Raw genomic sequence first — 19,971 nt, 5'->3', positions numbered from 1 at the left:
TTAGCAGCCTCCAGCAATCTGGATGGGGGAATCCATCTCCAGCCAGACCACTCCATTTGGTTTTCTCCTTCATGAGCTGGCTCACCCTGAACTCTAACGAAGGGGTACAAGGACAGGGGTTCATTTCCCAAGGGTTCTTTTTGCCTGACTGGATTCTATTTACACTCTAAACAGAAGTTAGGTCTGCTAGTTGGGTGGGATCCAGCCCAGAATTGAAGAGCATGTTTCCTTGAGGGATAGGACAATCTTTTCAATCAGTTACGTCCTTCAGAGACTGACTTTTTATGGGGGCTGGGCCATAAATGAGGAAATAAAAGAGAAAAGCCTGGATCCCAAATTAATGATTAGTTGTTAATACAATAGTAAAATCATTTCTCTCACTTACCTGTGCTGTCCCATTTCCTGAGGGTATCTGTTCTCTGCCTGGTGACAGTTGTACTCATGGAGTTAATAAGATAAATGTACGCTGGGCCATCTCCAGTCCTCCTTATCTATGTCTTGCCACTGGACCCAGATGACTGTGGAGGAGAAAGTGAGGCTGGTGATTTTGCTGTCTTTCCTCGCTTAAATCCAGTCCACTTGCATATCATGGTGTCCTTCCTGAAGTCATGGTCCTCTTCTAGAACAAAGTACAAACCACAGCAAGATAAATGTATCTATGTTAAGGTGTTATCCCTCCCACTAACACAATATTTTAACCTAATTAAAGTGCAAACCTCTCAGAAGGCCTCAGAGAAGTACCCCTTCATGACAGCAGTTTTAAACACCATGGCAGGCCTGGTGGGAGGTGAATCTCTGAACAAATGGACCATTGCAAATGGGGGAGGGTGCCTCAGACCACACTTTGGAGACCATAGGAAGGCCAGATCTGCTTCCATTCTATCCAAAAACCATTTTGTAGATTATCTGCAACAAGTATTTTACCTCAGGTTGGCCTCCTCTGCTAGACTCATGTTTTCCTCAGAGTGTGTGAACTCACATCTGCCTGAACTGAACATCATTTCAAGTCTTCAATTTGCTTACATTATCACATAATATGGTACACAACCATGTAGTAATAACTGTTTGATTATCTGTTGTCTTCTATTATCTTGACCACTTTTTTCTTCCATTAGCACGATAACTAAACATTTATTAAATGTGTTTACTGTGTGCAAACTGAGCTGTTAACTGTACAAAAAAGTAAACACAGTCTCTGCCTTCCTGGAACTTAAAATCTTATTTGAGGGATAGATGTTTCTTAAGCACCTTTGATAGAAGAGAAACAAAGTTTAGATAAGAGTTAAGGTTTCTGCCCTCAGGGAGTTTACATTTTAGTCAGGGAGTAGAATGCCAATACAGAAATATCTAATACCCAGCATTACATGTACATAAGTGATACAGAAGTGAGTAAGAGAGATATAAAACTAAAACATTATGGGAGGCCCAAGTGTCAATACCAATATGGTAGAGGAAGCTGGAAGCAGGGGAAACTTAAGGATTGAAGTTGGATTTTAAAGGAAGGGTCAGAATTGAAGGGGAGAAAAGGGTGATGCAGCAGCATTCCTGGCACAGGGAATAATGCTGGCAGACTTTCGAAGGCCTTGAAGGTGATTCGGGAGTCGAAGCTTTAGTCTATAGGCAGTGAGGAGCCACTGAACATCTTTGAACAGACCAGATCTATGTGCAAGAATGATGCCAGCACACAGAATAAAATGTTGAACATTATTATTAAGCATAGCCCCTAATTTTTATATTACCATCTATTCTTTCCCCCGCCCCAATCTCCAAATGTTGGATGCATTTTATTTTTTAAAAATGTGTTGTATTAATATCTTTTCTCTTTATATTATGGTCATTTAGGAGAAATGACCATTCAAATGAACCCCTCTTTGTAACAAAGAAATGCAATTAAGCAAAAATACCTACATCTGATAACACATACCACATTTTATGACCATTCTCCTGGATAGGAGCTGGCCCTGTTAAAATGCAAACTCCCTGAGAGCAAGGACTGTTTTCTTTGTTTCCCCCCTGGCCTAGCACTATGCCAGACACACAGTAGGCATTCAAAAATGCTTATTGACTGTCTAACTGAGTGCTGGGACTTAAAATCAGAAAGACAAATTCCAATCCAAACTCTGAATGATTAGCTTTGTGACTCTGGTCAATTCACTTAACCAGCATGTGCTCAGACAGCTCTCTCATGTTTATTCTCTAGTCATAAACAGGTTGCAGTCTGCTTTCATGAAGGGAGGCCCTCATGCTGAGGAAACCATAGCTCTTTCTCTTAATCTTTTTCAGAAGGACAGGGTGTCTCAGCTATCTTCATGACTTTTCTTTTAAGAGAGGTACAGTTACTACCTACATTGCTGTTTGTCCTCCATTCTTGAAGAGGACCATGGCATCAGGGAGGTGATATTGTGACTTGCAACTAAATTGGACTTAAGTGAGGCAGAACTGTGGAAGGTCACCAGCCTCACTTTCACCTCCAGAGCCAGATCTAGATCAGGACGACTGGAGATGTCCCCCACCTACATTTTACAGATGAAGATACTGAAGTCTCTAGAAGGTCAAAGACTTTGCCAACTCTGCCATCTACTAACCTGGTGAGCACTGGCAAGTCAGTTAAAGAAGGAAGGAAGGGGCAGCTAGGTGGCGAAGTGGAAAGAGCACTGCCTCAGGAGTCAGGAGGACCTGAGTTCAAATCCAACCTCAGACACATAATACTAGCTGTATGATGCTGGGCAAGTCACTTAACCCCCTAGTGTGTACCTGAGGGCAGGGACTGGACTAAGAGCTTCACAAATATTATCTTATTTAATGCTCGCGACAGCCCTGGTAGAGAGCTGTTGTTATAATTCCTATTTTACAATGGAAACTGAAGCAAACAGAGGTTGTGACTTGCCCAAAGTCACCCAGCTTGTAATTGTCAGAAGCTGGATTTGAACTTGTCTTCCTGACCCAGGTCTAGTGCCCTATCCATTGGACCACCAGCTGCCTCTGAGTATCAATGGCTATAAAATGGGCATAAGACTGTACTACTTACCTCACAGAGATGTGGTAAGGCCCAAATGAGAATGTACATATAAAGTATTTCTAAGAAGCATGTAGCAACTTTATACATGTCAGCTGTGATTGTTGATTTGTTACTATTACCTAGCAATTCACAGAGTTAGTGAGGATCATAGACCCGTAGATTCAGAGTTGGAAGGGACCCTCAAAGCCATCAAGCCCAACTCCCTGTGTACACTCCCATCTCATTTTATAGTTGAGGACCTGGAACCCCAAAGGGGTTTAGTGATTTAGCCAAGGTACTGCGTATGTATATGGCCATGCCAGGATTCACACTCAGGTCTTCTGACTTTAAATCCTGAGCTGTTTCCACTGACCTCAATAAACAGTCACAGGTCTAGGATCATACCTATTCCTTTCTCTACCCCTGAAGAACAGTGATCATTAAACTTTCATAGTCTGGCAAGAAAGATGAGAATCTGGGTTATTATGGAAATTCTCTTGGAAGAGATTCCAGCACCTAGCTTGGTAAAAGTATCTGTTGTCTGAAAGTTCTTCCAAATGTCTAACATCAGTGTTTCCTGCTCCAGCATGAATCCAGTTTCTCAGTTCCAGCATCAGTAAGGATGAACAGCATAGAAACCTTTCTTAGAATAGGCTTTAGGATCTGGAAGGGACCACAGGAGATAATATACTTCAAACTTCCTCCCAAGGCAGAAATCTCCTTTATAAGCATCCATGGCAGGTGGTCACTCACTCTGAGTTCTTCCATTGATGGTGAGTGATATAACCCCAATCTATGGGGAGCGGAGCAAGATAGCCCAATCTATCATTACATATCCATACTGATTATTAAATTTTTTCTTATATTTTTTTTTGTCTCTCTACCTATAACTTCTTGGTAGTCCTACCTAAGAAAGTATGGAATAAGCCTATTTCCATATGTCTGCCCTTCAGGAATTTGAAAGGAGCTATTATGGCTTCTTTGAGGCAGCTAGGTGGTGAAGTGGATAGAGTGCTGAAGTTGGAGTCAGGAAGACCTGTGTTCTAATTTCACTTCAGTCATTTGCTAGCTCCGTGACTCTAGGTAAGTCACTTGGCTTTCTCTGCCTCAGTTTCCTCTCTGTAAAATGAGGATTATAATAGCACCTATCTCCTAGGGTTGCTGTGAGGATCAAATGTGATAATATATGAAAAGTGCTTTGCAAGACTTAGAGTTCCATGTTCTTTGTACCCTCATGTCTTCTCTTTTCCAGGGTTAAAAAGAAATGTATGGTTACTCATTCTCTCCTCAGTCCTTCCTCCTATAGCCAGGGTGAGGGAGAGAGGGTTGACTGAGGGAGAAAGAGATGTTAGCAATAGGGAGACAGATACATAGTTCAGACTTTTTTGCCCTGCCACTCCATAGGGACCCCTAGGGACCCCTTTGGACCCCTTCTTACTTCTCTCAGTGCCTCATTTTCCCTGCCTGGGATCTGACCATGTGGTATCAGCTGGTTGGAGTGGGTGCAGAACAAACATGTCCCTGCCCCTGGGGAGCTGGGCTACAGAGCCATCCTAGGAGTGGAATGGGGTAAGACATTAGCCATATAAGGACAAGTTTTCCTCTGTAAGAAGCAGCCCCCCACTTCCCCACACCTCCATTTTCCTCTCCCAAGTTTATTTCGGGGCATGACCAGGCCAGCAAAGGACTTGGGCCCTGGGGCACAGATTGGGAGATGGAGCTCAGTTTCAGCAGAAAAATGATTAAAATAGACAGAAAATACAAGCTGCTTGGAAAAAAAAAAGTTTTTTTATTACTATTATTTTTATCCCCTGGGCAGCTGTGTGAACACAAAGCTGGTTTTGATTAAACACAACAGCTCTTCCAGCCCACTCACTACTTTGGTTCTCACGGAGGTGAATCTGTCCCTCAGTCAACAGCACTGACCGTGCTCTGCTATGAGAGGATCCCCGTCCTGGGTAATAGATGGGAGAAGAAGGAGGAGGTCCACAGCTTATGTCTTCAGGCCGCCCTCCGTCAGAGAGGAGAGACAATTCCTTTAGACTGTTGACCCCCTTATACTCCTCATGACTAGACAAGACAACAAGCTGTATATGCGGTTTTTTTTCCATAAGACTTTCAAAAATACTCACAAAGCAAAAGAGATAAACCAGTTCAGCTGAATAAGTAAGCTAAGGGTGTGATACTGAGGAGGTGCAGAGTCAGGGAGCAGACCTAGTGGAGAGTAAATAGAGTTATTTAGGGAAGGCTCCCTGGAGCTGGCCACTTTGGAGGCAGGTTTGGAAGAGGGCAGGGATGATGTGGGTTGGGAGAGAAAAAAGGACAGAATATCCCAGTACAAGAGAACAGTCTGTGCTGCAGGAACGTGCAAATCATTACCAATAAGTACGCCACGCATATGTATAATGCTTTATGCTTTTCAGTGTTCTCTCTGTATTATGTTGTTCCTTGAGGCAAGCCTGTGAGGGAGGTGGGATGAATAGTATTATCTTGGTTTTACTGTTGGGGAAACTGAGGCCTGGAAAGGTGAGGTTTATAGTTGTATCGCCTCCTTCCCCCCTCACAGGTACTCCTTGTCCTTGATTAGCCACCTGGGGAAGGGAAGGGACCAAGCACTTATATAACACCTACTATGTGCCAGGCACTGTGATAAGCACTTTTTTATACTCACAACAACTCTGCAAGGTACTTGCTGTTATTATCCCCATTTTACAGATAGGAAACTGAGGCAGTCAGAGGCTGTGACTTGCCCAAGAGCCACACAGCTAGTCAGGGTTTGAATCTGGATTTGAATTCATGTCTTCCTGACTCTAGGCGCAGTGCACTATCCGCTGTCCCACCAGACGGCACACAACATTATGATATCACGCAGCAAAGGGCCTGAATTTGCCCTAGAGCGCATGGCCCATTTTTATATAGAAGCAAGTCACTGTCCCAGTTGGGGAGAGCATGACTTTCTTCAGACCTAGGACCTGAACTGAGCCTTCACAATCTTGAGCTCTTATCACAGCCATCACATTTCTCATCATGTGCCTCAGCTTACCTATCTGTAAAACAGAGTTCATCTTTCCCCTTTTATTTTTTCCCACCTGGCTCACTCATCAGAAGGAAGGCTGTGAAAAGCATTCTAAGCCAAGGTTCCCCAGCTTTTCTGTTCCGCAGTCCCTACATCCCCCATTCCCAGAGTCCGCCTCTACAAGTCAGCACTGTCACCCAGCAGCTGCTGGGAGCTCCACGACTATGGCCTTCTCTTGGCACCAAAGTAGATATTACAGGAAGGAAGGGAGGAGGAGGGATCAGGATAGGCAGGAAGCTGGCTCACCCCATCCCTAGAGTTCACAGTTCTCTGCTACCACTACCCATCAGGCGATCAGGAACTCTGTAGCCCTGGCTTTCATGACCTTCTTGGAATATTCCCTGTGACCCCTGAGGGTCCTGACCCTCAATTTGGAAACCCTAGACCTGATGGGAACTAGACAGATGACTCTGTGGTGAGGTGTTGTGTTGTGTTTTGTTTAAATAAGAATAGTACTGATTAATGGTGTGTATACTCGTGTATGTGTGTGTGTGTGTGTGTGTGTGTGTGTGTGTATTAATGTGTGATGGGAAAATTGGGGCAATCACAGTTGTGTTCTATTAAATAATTTGACTCCCAGTTGGGCGAGGGCCCTTATGCCCTAGGTTACTTAGTCCTCAAGGATAGAGGTCTTCCCAGGAGTCAGTACAGAATGGGGTGAGAGTGGGTGGGGGAGGGGTGTTTGGAATGGCCACACCAAAGTTCTAGTGGTAGCCATCAGGGCTCCCTTCTCAGGTGAGGTGGCAGTGAAGAGGGGGACATAGCATTATAAGCTCTGGGATGGCTTTTCTCAAATAGAAGACATTCAGAATGGGACAAGCTAGGTGGTTCAATGGATAGAGCAAAGGCCCTCAAGTCAGAGGACCTGAGTTCAAATCCAGCCTCAGGCATTTAATAGCTGTGTGACCCTGGGCAAGTCACTTAACCCTGATTGCCTCCAAAAAAAAAAGAAATAAAAGACATCCAAGAAAAGAGATTTCAAAGTCTCTCTCCTTTCACCTAGCTTAGTATTTCCTTCCCAGCCAATCCCACAGTGATAGGAAGTTCTAGTTACATAGAGACAGTATGTCACAGGGGAAAGAATGCTAATTTTGAAGCCAGTGGACCTAGGATTCAAATCCTAGCTATTCCACTTACTGCTTGCGTTACCTTGGGCAAATGAATCAATTAATCTCTTTGGGCCTCAATTCCCTAGCTGTAAAATGAGGGATTTGGATAAGATGACTTCTAAGTCCCTTCTAGCTCTAAATCCCCATGGTATTAACCTTAGCCCCTTCTGTAGGCTTGTTTACTGCTTATTTGAAGGGACAGGTTCCTCAGTAACCAGGGGAAACCTTCAGAGACTGTGGACCATTTAAAAAATATGCATGAGTCTTGCCGACAAGCACATGTCAAAGGTTCTCGATAGCCCATAAACTAAACCCTCCATCCATCCCTGTGTCATGGACAGCAATTTTATCATTAAGACTGAAGGAAAGCATGGCTAGTATTAAGACCTCAATGTAAGGGGTGTTCCAAGGTCCTATAGAGTAAGAAAGAACAAGAGAAGGAATGAGTTCTGCAAGTAGGGCAGAGTCACTGTGACCCCCACCATGCCTTTCCAGGACCAGTCTAAAAACTAAACCAGAGACTAAGATTAGCAAACACAGAGAACAGAGAGTTCTGTTTCAACAGCCAGTTTGTCCCCTACCATCCCCCCAGCCAGTCCTAGAGGTGGAGTCAAAGATGGACGGACCCCAACACCCCCCCAAACTCCTCCCCATGCCAAGCCACAGGAATGTGGCAAGAGCCTCCTTTAGAAATTCCCACCCCCGTCTTCCTCCCACTGGGCTTCCAAACACAAGCAGGAAAATGATAGGAAGGGGACTTCCTAAAAGAGAGAAAAGGCAGATTCCATACCCATCCCTTGATACACCCCACCACACATATCCAGTACCATCCTTAAGGACCATCTCTAGGAGACAGGGTAGTGAATGGAATGTTAGGGCCTATTAAACGTAATATAGCCAACCTGTAAAGAAGCATATCCACTGTCCATTTCCACTCAACCCAGTCCTTCTGTATGTTTTTTCCCCCCAACAGATCCTTTTACTAGTGGAAGGGAACAGGATACATATTATCCCTTATTTTGACTCACTTACCATCTCTCTCCCCTTTCCCCTAGATCTCCCATTAAAGTGGAAAATTAAGATTGAAATATAGAACATGGAGGAGTTCTAAAATCATCCTTTCATTAGTTCTCCTCAATAGCCTGTTATTATTGGAATTGAGGGGCAGCTAGGTAGTACAGTGGATAGAGTGCCAGGCCTGGAGTTAGGAAGACCTGAGTTCAAATCTGTCCTCACACACCTACAAGCTGTGTGACCCTGGGCAAGTCATTTAACCCTGATTGCCTCAGTTTCCTCATCTGTAAAAGGAGCTAGAGAAGGAAATGGCAAACCACTCTTTGCCAAGAAAACCCCAAAAGGAGTCACAAAGAGTCAGGTGTGACTGAAAAACAACAACAATGGGAACTGAGGGGTAGAAAATGCAAGGTTTTGCTTTGAGGAGATGTAATAGTTGTGTAATAGACTCATAGAATCATCATAGACAGTGCTGAAAGTGAACCTCAGAGGGTATGATGAAACTGAGGCCCAGAGTGGTTAAATAGCTTGAACCCCAGTCCTGTGACCCCAAGTCCAGAGCTCTTTCCATGGAACGATGACTCATTGTCACATATGAAGCCCACGACCTGGCCCTAATAAATCTTCATCTTGACACAAATTTGGGTATGTGCCCATCTCTTCACTCCCAAGGTTCTCTGAAGGGCAAGGATAGCACCTCTTCTCCTTCTTCAGCACCCAGTGGGCAAAAAAAGATGAGGAAAAAAAAAAAACAAAACAGCTCCTGCCCTGGAGTTTATGTGGTTGGAGAGAGTGGGGCTAACTACAACATGTACAGAAATAAGCACACACAAGGAAAATGAAGAAAAGAAAGAATACTAACTGGGGGGAGGCGAGGAGAGGCTTCAAAGAGGAAGTGATGCCTGAGTTGAACCTGAAAGGAAGGCCAGAATTTCTAAGAGGTGGAGCTAAAGGGGGGAAGTGCATTCCTGGTCTAGGATGGATGGCTTATGTTCAGCCCAGAACCTGCATGCAGGGTAAGGTGTGGTTGTTCCCAAAGTCTTAGTGGCTTAAAACTGACTAAGAGGGCTTCTTAATTGCCTCTGAGATACCCTTTCAGGACTAAGTCTATACTGATCCTATGATCTCTGGAGCCTTGCATCAAAATACTGCACTCTTCCCCTTCTTTCCTCCCCCAATTCCCATAATGCCAAACTATAAGGAAAGAAATGCTGCAAGAATGATCTTAAAGCTTAAAACTGCTTTAAGATTTTGGGGGACACCTTTTACTGACAACAAGGGTGACTCCAAGCCCTAGCTAATTATTTCATGCAAAATTGGCTTGGCCCAAAGTTCCACTCTTTTGCAAGCAGCAGAGTTAACCCACACCAGCACTATTCACCCTCCCCCCAGTGTGCCCTTCAGTACAAGAACCTAATATTCTCTCTCAATCTGATTTACAAAGGAGATTCTCCTTGGTCAGCCCCCTGCCTAGCATGGTGTCCCATTTCCAGCCAGTGATGATGGCCATCCATCTTCACATGTTCTACACATTGTTCAGGAAGTCCTCGGGAATGAACAGGAAGAAGAGACCATAGATTGGGTAGAGGTCGGGGTGTGGGAGGCAGAAACATGTCGTCTCAACCCACAGAAGCCACTTGGTTTGGTATCCAACTCCATGGTTATTTTTCATTGTTGTTATTCATGTTATTCCAGATGCTCCACACACTCAGATGAAATCTCGACGGCCTAAGAGCTCAGTCCCTCCTGTCCTTGGAACTGAAAGTAAGTGATCTCCTCTTTCTGTTTCTTCTCTCTGCCATAGTAGAGTTGCCTAAGAGGTCCCTGGTTGTGGAATAGGGGATGAAGGAGTAAAGTTTCATTCTTCAGACCTGGGCTAAATCTTACAAGGTGGAATTTAATAGGAATAAATGCCTATATTGGATGGTAAGAGTCTCAATGAGAATCCTAGACACAGAGGAAAGAGTCTTGGGAGAGGTGCATAACTTGTCTTCATATGTTTGAAAGGTTATCAATTGTAAGAGATTTCTTACGCTTGGCCCCAGAGGGCTAGAGTAGATAGCACAGTAGATAGACAAGAGAAAGGAGGAAAAAAGTGTTTATTAAGCACTTACTATGTCCCAGGCACTCTGCTAAGCACTTTACGAATAATATGTCATTTAATCCTACAATTGCCCTAGGAGGGAGGTGCTATATATACCTCCATTTTACAATTGAGGAAGCTGAGACACACAGGTATTAAATGACTTGCCCAGAGTCACACAAGTTAAGTGTCTGTGGCCTCAGGTCTTTATGACTCCACTGTGCCACCTAGCTGCCTCTGGATGGAATGTTGGACTTAGAGCCAGAAGGACCTGAGTTTGAGTTCTGCCAAACAGTTTGACTCTAGGCAGGTCACTTCACCTCTCTGTAAAATGAGGGGATTAGTCTTGGTGGCACTTAAGATCCCTTCCAGCCTGAATGCTATGATTGAAATTTCAGAGGCAGATTTGACCATGCTAGGAGGAAAAGCTTTCTAACTCTTAAAAGTGGTGTAAAAATGGAATGGGTCGCCTTGGTAGGCAGTGAGTTTCCTATTTCTAGAAGTCTTCAAGGGAAGCCTGAATGACTGATTATTTAGAATGGTGTAGAGGGGATTTGCTATTAAAGTAATGGGTCATACTAGATGATTTCTGAAGTCCCTTTCTGCTCTGAGATTCCATATAGCTCCATAAGGTAGAAAACGTGGACTGCTCGATAGAAATGATGAGGAAACATATCTCAGGTTGAAATAATAATTAAGAGCTTTCAAATAATTGTAAATGTCTGAGAATTGGATGAACAGCAGCCTGTCTTAGAAGAAGAGAGATCAAAGGATCATAAAAGACCACAAAGTGAATGCCAGCTAGAAATGGACACGGTTCAATTCAATAAATGTTATATTGAGTACCTACTATGTGTAAGACACTGAGTTAAAAGCACAAAGATAATTGTAGGCTCATATATCCAGAGCTGGGACAGTCCTCCAAAGTCATCTAGTCCCTTATTTTACAAATGAGGAAACTGAGGAAAGTAAGTGACTTACCCAAGGATACACAGGCAGTAAGCGTCAGAGGCACAATCTGAACACAGGTTTTCTAACACCAGAGTTAGTCCTCTTTACCCAATTCCAAGTCTTCCTACATGAAAAACAATGCAGTCCATATCCATAAGGAACTTGCAGTATAATGGGGGGGGGAGTAAGACATGTTATCTTGTTCAGTCATTTCATTCACTTCTGACTCTTCATGGCCCCACTTGGGGTTTTTTTGGCAAAGATACTGGAGTGGTTCCTTCTCCAGCTCATTTTACAAGTAAGGAAACTGAGGCAAACAGTTAAGGGATTTGTGTCTGAGGCCAGATTTGAACTCAGGGAGATGAGTCTTCCTGACTTCAAGCTTGGTGCTCTATCCACTGTGCCATCTAGCTATCCCTAGACATATATACATAAATAAATGTGATATAGTGAAGAATGCAAAAGGAGAAAGGAGACATTCAGGTGAAAGTGCTGTAAGATTTGAGGAAGTAAAGATTCCCTCTTTTAGCTAGAGGGAATGAAGGAGATTTTCATTGAGGAGGCGGCATCTTCAAGCTAAGTCTTGCAGGAAAAGAAAGATTTGAACAAGCAGAGGTGTGTGTTTCAGGCATAAGGAATGGCTGTACTGTGCAGGGTCAGATACTTTTGTTAATACTGGAGGAGTAAGCATAAGGACATTGTTCTAGGGGTGAGAGGTCATCTTTCCCTTGTCTTTAGCATGTGATAGTTTAGGAATCCCAAGAGATGTGGGGAAGTATGAGATGGGGAGAGAAGAAAACACAGCTGCAGGGAAAGGGATGGAGCCCATCAAGGAGAGGCCATCAAAGCTGTCTTTCTACACTCTGGAGAAGCCCGAGAGGAATCCTGGCAAAGTCTTTAGTTAGTTAGTCAGTTAGCATTTAGTGCACTGGGAGAAGGTCAAAAACAGTCCCTACTCTCAAGGAGCCCAGTCTAATGGAGGAGACCACATGGAAACAACCGTGTACAAACAAGGTAGATACAGGGTAAACTGAGGGAGAGCGTTAAGTTTAAGAAAAAGCAGGCAAGTCTTCTTGAAGAAAGTGGGACTTTGGGTAAGACTTGAAGGATGCCAGGTAAGCCAGGAAGCAGAGATGAGGGGAGAGTTCTAGGCTTGGGGGACAGCCAGTGAAAATGTTCCAAGTTAAGAGACCAAAAAAGTCTCCTTAGTTTCTTCACTTTCAGTTTAGCTAATGGCTTCTTTACTAGCAAATACTAGAATGGGTGGGCCAGCTACATGGTGCAGTGGGATGGATTATTGAGCTGGCAATCAAGATGACTCTTCCTGAGTTCACAGACAAGAAAACTGAGGCCTCAGACGGTAGCTGTGCGACCTTGGGCAAATCACTTAATCCTGTTTGCCTCAGTTTCTTCATGTGTAAAATGAGCTGAAGAAGGAAATGGCAAACTACTCCAGTTATCTTTGCCAAGAAACCCACAAATAGGGTCACGAAGAGTCAGACGCAACTGCATAATTACTGAACAACAGAATGGGTAACCAGAGAAAGGTACAGACTCTTCTTCTTTGGAGGTATTTAATAATAGAGCTCCCTCTATCATCCTTGTGATAGATTTTGTTTGATTTTTGTCTAAATTAAAGAAGCAGTGAAGGAGAGGACCCTTCAAGGTCAATCCTAGCAATAAAAAGATTCTGAGACCAGTGCAGACACCTCATTATCAAGGGTCAGCTGGAGAAAGTAGAGGTTGGATAGCATGATGGGATGACCACTAAATTTGGACTCAGAAAACCTGGATTTAAATCCTGGCTCTGGTACCAAGGTGGTCTATGGGCAATCCACTGTACTTCTCTAGGATTCAGTCTCTAGGATTGCCTGTCAACAAGCATTGATTAAGCACTTCCTAGAAGTTTCCTTATCTGCAAAAAAAAAAAAAAAAGGACTAGAGGTAGATTATCTCTAACATCCCTCCTGGCTCTAGATCCCATGTAGAGGGTGGACACTAGACTAAATAACCACTTTCTTGTTTATTCATTCTTTTGGTGGGCAAAATGGTAGAAAAATTTCCTTGTCTCTCCTAATGGAGCACATTTTGAAGTACCTGAGTATCTAGAAAGTTTTTGAAGACAGATTTGAACTCAGGTCTTTCTAACTCCAGACCTGGCATGAAAAACTCTCCAAGGGTGTATTCATTATCAGCAAGACTCTTACTTAAGGCAGAATAGTTAATCAGGGGTTTAGTGGAATCCTATTGGCAGGACAGGGGTCACTACTACACAGAGGTGGGGGTTTCCTTCTAGTTCTTACTGGAGAGCCTAAAAGTTGACTTTGCAGATTTGTGTGCCTTCTATGTTCCCTCCGTCTTTGAGAAATGGGAAGACATCTTCTTTGTGGCTGAGAAAGGGTCTTTCCTGCCTAGAGGCAGGAGATGGACAAGATGACCTTTTTAAGGCCTGTTCTCCTTTTAATGCTTGAGAAAGTACAGATAGATTCTTTGGTCATGTTGTTCTGTTGTTTCAGTCATGTCTGACTCTTTATGACCCCTTTTGGGGTTTTCTTGGCAAAGATACTGGAATGGTTTGCCATTTCCTTCTCCAGCTCATTTTACAGATGAAGAAACTAAGACAAACAGGGTTAAGTGACTTGCCCAGTATCATATAACTACTAAGTGTCTGAGGCTGGATTTGAACTCGTGAAGATGAGTCTTCCTGACTCCAAGCCCAGTGCTCTATCCACTGTACTGTGTAGCTGCCCACTCCTTGGTCATAGCGTCCTTTGATTGGATGTTAATTGTTGGCACATTTTCATTGTTTCTCATACCCCTTGTGAAGGGCTAGCATAGGTTGTATCTAACTAAGAAATCCATCTCCCCCTGTACCTCACCTTTCCCCCGGCTACTGAAAGAAGATTGTTTGATTTTCTTGTCAGACTGGGGTTGCTCCTTTCTCACCACCACCCCCTCCACTGACAGCTGTGTGAGTGAAGTGTCAGCACTGAGTTTGTGCAGAGCTCATCCTTCCATCCACCCCCCCCCCCATCCCCAAGGCTCTGAAGAGTCTGCTTTCAGAAAAGACTGAGAATATGAAGGAAGAAAAAGTCACAATCTTGCTTAAGGGAGTCTCCTGTCTAATGGGGAAAGCAAGACATGGGCCTCACGAAAATGCGTGTCAACCCTTAGAGACCATACCTATGCACAGGACCAGAGGAGCATAGACTAGGAGCCAGAGGGGGTCTTAGAAGCCATCTCGTCCAGCCCCATCATTTTACAGAAGAACAGATGAGGCTCAGAGATGCTGTGCCTAGGCTCAGATCACACAGGTAGTCAATAGCATGGGTAGAATTTCAATCTCGTTCTCTGATTCCAAATCCAGCAGGTATAATTTACACTCAATGCCTCCATGATGGGGTATGGTTGGGCAGGAAACAAAAATATAATCAGTGTTTGGTGGGGTTGGTTCCAGAAAATTTGTGGAGATGAGGAGATTTGTAGCCAGAATATAGAAGAGGACATTAATTGGTGAAGAAGATATAGAACGTTAATAATAACTTGAAGAAAAAGAACATAGACTAAAATAAGAGGGTTCTGTGTAGGGGACAGCAAGAAGACTCTTGGTTGGAGAAGGGGGTTATACTAGAAAATGAGAATAATGAGGGTAGAGAGATGAAGCCAAGCCAACTTGAGAAGTGAAGGCCTTGAAGGCTAGACTCAGAAAAGTCTGTGTGGATAGAGAGGGAGGGATCAAGGGAAGGAGAGAAGTAGGAGAAAGAAAAGAAGGTAGAGAAGGGAAAGGGGATTTTTTTTCCTTCTAAGTGGTCCAAGTCCCTAGATAATGAGAGTGAGGATCAGGAGTGCAGCCAAATGAATTTCTTGTGCTATTACAGAGCTGTTGTTGTTGTTCAGTCGTGTCTGACTCTTGGTGACCCCATTTGGGGTTTTCTTGGCAAAAATACTGGAATGGTTTGCCATTTCCTTCTCCAGCTCATTTTACAGATGAGGAAACTGAGGCAAGCAGCATTATGCGACTTGCCCAGGGGCACACAGCCACAAAATATCTGAGGCTACATTTGAACTCAAGTCTTCCTGGCAAGCTATCCCTGCTGTTACAGAGTAGCGACCCATCATTTAAAACTGTAAATAATCCAAAACCTTTCTGTGAACTTTGGGATGTGTTTTTCTGCTCAGGAGATTAGCATTCCTAATGATAAAAGGTAGTTCAAAGTTCTTGAGCTCACACTGACTCACCACACGTAGAGAGCATCAGATGTGTGCCCGGTATCAGGAAAATGCCGTGAGCTTTGAATATTCACTTTAGACTATCCTCATGTGGCCAATCAATTAGCATTTATTAAACACCTGCCATGTGCTAGGCCCTGTGCTAACTACTGCAGTATAAAAGTAAGAGTGGGGGCAGCTAGCTGGTGCAGTGGATAGAGCACTGGCCCTGAAGTCAGGAGGACCTGAGTTCAAATCCGGCCTCAGACCAAATACTTGGCACTAGCTGTGTGACCCTGGGCAAGTCACTTAACCCCAATTGCCCAAAAAAATTAAAAAGTAAGTGTATAAAAGTGGGGCATAAAAGTAAGCCCCATAGAGACCTTACATTCTAACATAGAGGCAATATCCCTGTGTATAAAACACGTACAAAAACGGATGCCCGATAACGTTGACAAGGAAGGCATCTGGGGCACTAAGGTGGTCATATAGAGGGCTTATCCCATGTGTGCAGCTGTGAGGTTCCTGTCACTGCAGCCACCCTGGTCCTGAGAGGAGCAAGGAAGTGATTCTCTAGCATGAAACATGGCCCTATGTGAGGGAGCCCTGTGTGTGCCCAGCATTGGAAAGTAAGGGAGGAATAGACTGAAATCCAAGATAGAGAGGACATACCTCTCCCTGGGACATACTGGAGGCTGTTGCTTACCCTTTGGATCGTAGATCCGGAGATGCAAAAAAAAATTGAAAACATTTAGTTTAGCTCTCTCTTCTTTTCAGAGGAGAAGGTTGCAAGGCCTGGGAAGTTAACTGAATTGTCCATTCACAGAAGGCAAGATTTGAACCCGGGCCCTTTGATTACAGAGCTAGGGCTCTTTTGCACTGTACCCCAGAGATAACTTTCATAGATTAAACACATCAGTGTACTGGAAAGATCTGGAACTAGAAAGACCCTCGGAGACCATTAGTCCAACCACCTCATTTTATAGATGAGGAAACTGAGACCCTAAGCTCAAAAGTCAAAGATGAGGTTTGAGCCAAGGTTATTTGACGCCACTGTTTACCAGACTGTCTCCTACCAACCTACTGCAAGGATTCTTTTCTCTATCTTCTCCCACTGCCACAGCTAGGTGGTGGTGTGGGGAGATGGATGTCTGGCTTTGATGGTTATCTTCTCCCTCTCCCTGCTCCCTCCTCCTAGCCTCCAATTTGACAGAGAGAGAGATCTGGGTTTTCTGAGCTAGGGAGAGAAAGAGGGATGACAGGCTGAGCTAGAGGGAGAGAGAGAGAGGGATGGCGGGCTGCCATATTTCCCTGGATCTTGAGACCTGCTGTGGGTGTTTATGGAATGCTTCATAGCAAGAATTTAATACCAACACTTAAGGGAACGCTCCAGCCCCTCTTCCTAATCCAGGCAGAGCTTCCTTTCAGAGAGAACAGAATGTCCTGTTCTCACCTTTGGGAAACAGAGAGATTCCTGATTTCATTGTTTCTGTTGAAGGTAAGGCCGTATCCCCATTGTCCCAGTCATTAAAGCCCAAAACTTCAAGGTTCGTCAAGAATGTCTCTTTTCTCCATCAGACTCTATCTTATTCATCACCAAGTCCTATTATTGATTTGACCTCCAAACTGGATATTGAATCCAGACATCGATTTCTGCTCTCATTGGCCTAGTTCAGGCCTTTATTACCTCTCTACAGAGCCATTTCAATAGTCTCATAATTAGTCTGCCCACATTTAGTCTCCTTCCCCTCTATTGAAATCCCATGTGCTGTTACCCAATTAATCTTCCTCATAGACAGCTCTGATCATGTCACACACAGTCCTCTGACTCAGAAACCTTCAGTGCCTAAACCTCATAAGCCTAGCATTCAAGCCTTTCCACAGGCTAAATCCAACATAATTTTCGTGTCTAATTTCCCAATACACTCTTCCAAGTGTACTATACTTTTAGGCTCATAGAATCACAGATTTAAAGCTGGACAGGACCTTAGAAGTCATTGAGTTAAACCCCTTTGTTTTACAGATGAAAAAAACTGGGACCCCCCCCAAAAAAAGCTGTCACTTAACCAGGGTCATATAGCTAGTAAGTACCCAAGATGACATTTGAACCCAGATCTTCCTGACTCCATTTCTTGACCATACTCTCACAAATTCCTGTTTCAGATTGATCGTGACTGGAATTTCCCCCCCCTCCACTTGACCACCTGTAGAAACTTAACCATCCTTTGAGGCCAACTCAAATGCTGCCTCCTCCCTTACAACTCCATCATCAATAATCATCCAATGGGACTGAATTCTTCAAGCCCTTTGTACCTTAGATTTAAATCATTCTCCCATATTTCTGTTTATGTCTGTATTTCTGTTTATATCTTTTCTCCTAACTGGAATATATTTTACTAGATTATTATCCCTATGAAGATAGGGACCATGTCTTATTTATCTTTGTATCTCCCCTAGCACCTAGCATAGGTGCTTAATGTTTAGATGGTTGATTAGATGGATGGATGAATGAACAAACATTGAAGGGGTAGCAGGGAACCAGAAAAGACAATGTCCTAGACTTCATGGTCATGGTAAAGTGGAGATAAAGGTGAGGAAGTGAAACCCTCTACTTAGATTCCAGTAGTACTGAGAACTTGTGATAGGGAAGTGCCTAAGAAATGTGGGGCTGTGGAAAGAAACTTAGACTAGGAATCAGGACAACTAAGTTCTTTTTTTGTTTGTTAGTTTTTTTGGTTTTTTTGGTTGAGCAATGGGGGTTAAGTGACTTGCCCAGGGTCCAACAGCTAGCAAATGTTATGTGTCTGAGGCTGGATTTGAACTCAGGTCCTCCTGACTCCAGGGCCGGTGCTCTATCCAATGTATCACCTAGCTGCCCCCGACAACTAAGTTCTAATCTAGCCCCTGCTGCTGGTTAGCTTTGGGACCATCATCAAATCACTTAGCTTCTCTGGGATTCATTTTCTTCACTCATGATGGAGGCTGGGACTGGAAAAGGTCCAGGTTTCCTTCCTGTTCTTACATTTTGGAATTCTATGAAACTTGCTGTCGGGGAACCAGACAAAAGAAATTTTTCAGTTCTCCTCCATCTCCACTGAGATTTCACAAGAGAAATATCCTAAGAGTAAGGATGGTGTGCCCACAAAGTGTTTTCTTCACCACTGCCATGAAGTGTAGGCAATGGAAGTATGGTGATCTTCCCAGTTCACATATAGGTAAAATAAGGTACAGAAATACTGTTTGTTCAAGGTTGTCAATGGCAGGGCTGGACTCAAGCCTTCTGAGTATAAGCCGAGTATTCTTTCTACAACATCAGGTTTACATTTGATGAAATGTAAGCTCCTTGAGGTCTAGGACTGTACTTTTCTGTCTTTGTATCCCTAATGCCTAGCACCTAGGAGGCACTTAATAAACAGTTGATTGATGCTGCTTCTATAAAGATGCCACCAGAAGAACTTGACAACCTAGAGCAGTGGTCTCCAAATACACCTCTATCAGTAAAAAATCCTTGCACCAACATATGTATATTTACTTCTTTATAAATTATGTACTTGTACTCTTGTTCTAATAATTATGTGCACTGTAAAATTTACACAAAATAGAAATAAAAATGAAAGAGCTAAAAATGGAATAATATTCGATCCTAGAATGAATAGGGAGTTGCTGGAATTTGTTGAATAAGGGAGTGAGACCTGCACTTTGGAAAATCACTTTGGCAGCTACATAGAAGATGAATTAGAGTGGAGAGAGAATTGAAATAGACTACTCCAATATTCCAGGAAAGAGGCCGCCAGAGCCTGGCTAGGACAGAGATGGGAGAGATTGTAGAGATAGGAGTGACAAAATTTGGCAACTGGTTGGGTGTCTGGATTCCTGGGATGATGGTGGTGCCCTGACAGTAATAGAGGTAGTCGGAAGAGCAGGTTTGCTGGGGAAAGATAGTGTAACTCACCCTGTCTCACTCCAAATAAAGAAGGGAGAGGTTCTAATTCAGTGGTCACTGACCTGGAGCACAGACCCACTCTCCCTCTGATGGGCAATGACACAAGGTAATCTGAGGGGTGGGTCTGGGTATACTGCTGGGAAGGAGGTGGAATTTTCTAATGGCACCTGCATAGTTCCTGCTGTTGGTACCCATGTAACGGTTAGGTTATAACTGCCCTGAGGGATCAACATCTGACTGTAAAGGGGGGAAATTGGGATTCCATGATGCTGCCAATAGTGCTAAATCTGTAAGTCTTCTGTGCCCTGTCTGTGGTTTGACTTTGGCTGTCCTTTTATAGATTCGGGTCTCCTGGCCATCATAACTTATTCAGTTCAATTCAACAACTGATTGTTAAGCCTCTTCTGTGTGTCTTGAGAAGAAGGATAAAGATCTGTGAGATTTAGGCCCCTGCCCTCATTGACCCAATAGTCAAGTAGAGTACTGGGGTTTCGGATATTTGAATCTCAGCATCATGAGGTGACTCTCCCAGTAGTTCTTGTTAATTTGAAGGGGCTTTAGGGTATGTAAAAAACTCTTGAAAAAAGG

The 19,971-nt window shown here is 43.7% G+C and overlaps 1 protein-coding gene across 4 annotated transcripts in view; it reads left to right on the top strand.

Annotated features, from left to right (window-relative positions):
• The window catches only part of MYLK (myosin light chain kinase), a 381,040-nt gene that overhangs the window by 274,535 nt on the left and 86,534 nt on the right, over positions 1-19,971 (top strand). For all 4 annotated transcript variants that reach the window (XM_078146743.1, XM_078146744.1, XM_020985979.2 and 1 more), the window contains exon 18: positions 9,893-9,961. In XM_078146743.1, coding sequence (XP_078002869.1) covers positions 9,893-9,961 — 69 coding nt within the window. The remainder of the gene's footprint in view (positions 1-9,892; positions 9,962-19,971) is intronic.

Source organism: Phascolarctos cinereus, unplaced genomic scaffold, assembly GCF_003287225.1.
Source record: "Phascolarctos cinereus isolate Bilbo 61053 unplaced genomic scaffold, phaCin_HiC Scaffold_726;HRSCAF=1367, whole genome shotgun sequence".
NCBI lineage: Eukaryota > Metazoa > Chordata > Mammalia > Diprotodontia > Phascolarctidae > Phascolarctos > Phascolarctos cinereus.
The sequence above is the reverse complement of the archived record's forward strand: the minus strand, read 5'-3'. Positions and strand labels throughout refer to the sequence as shown.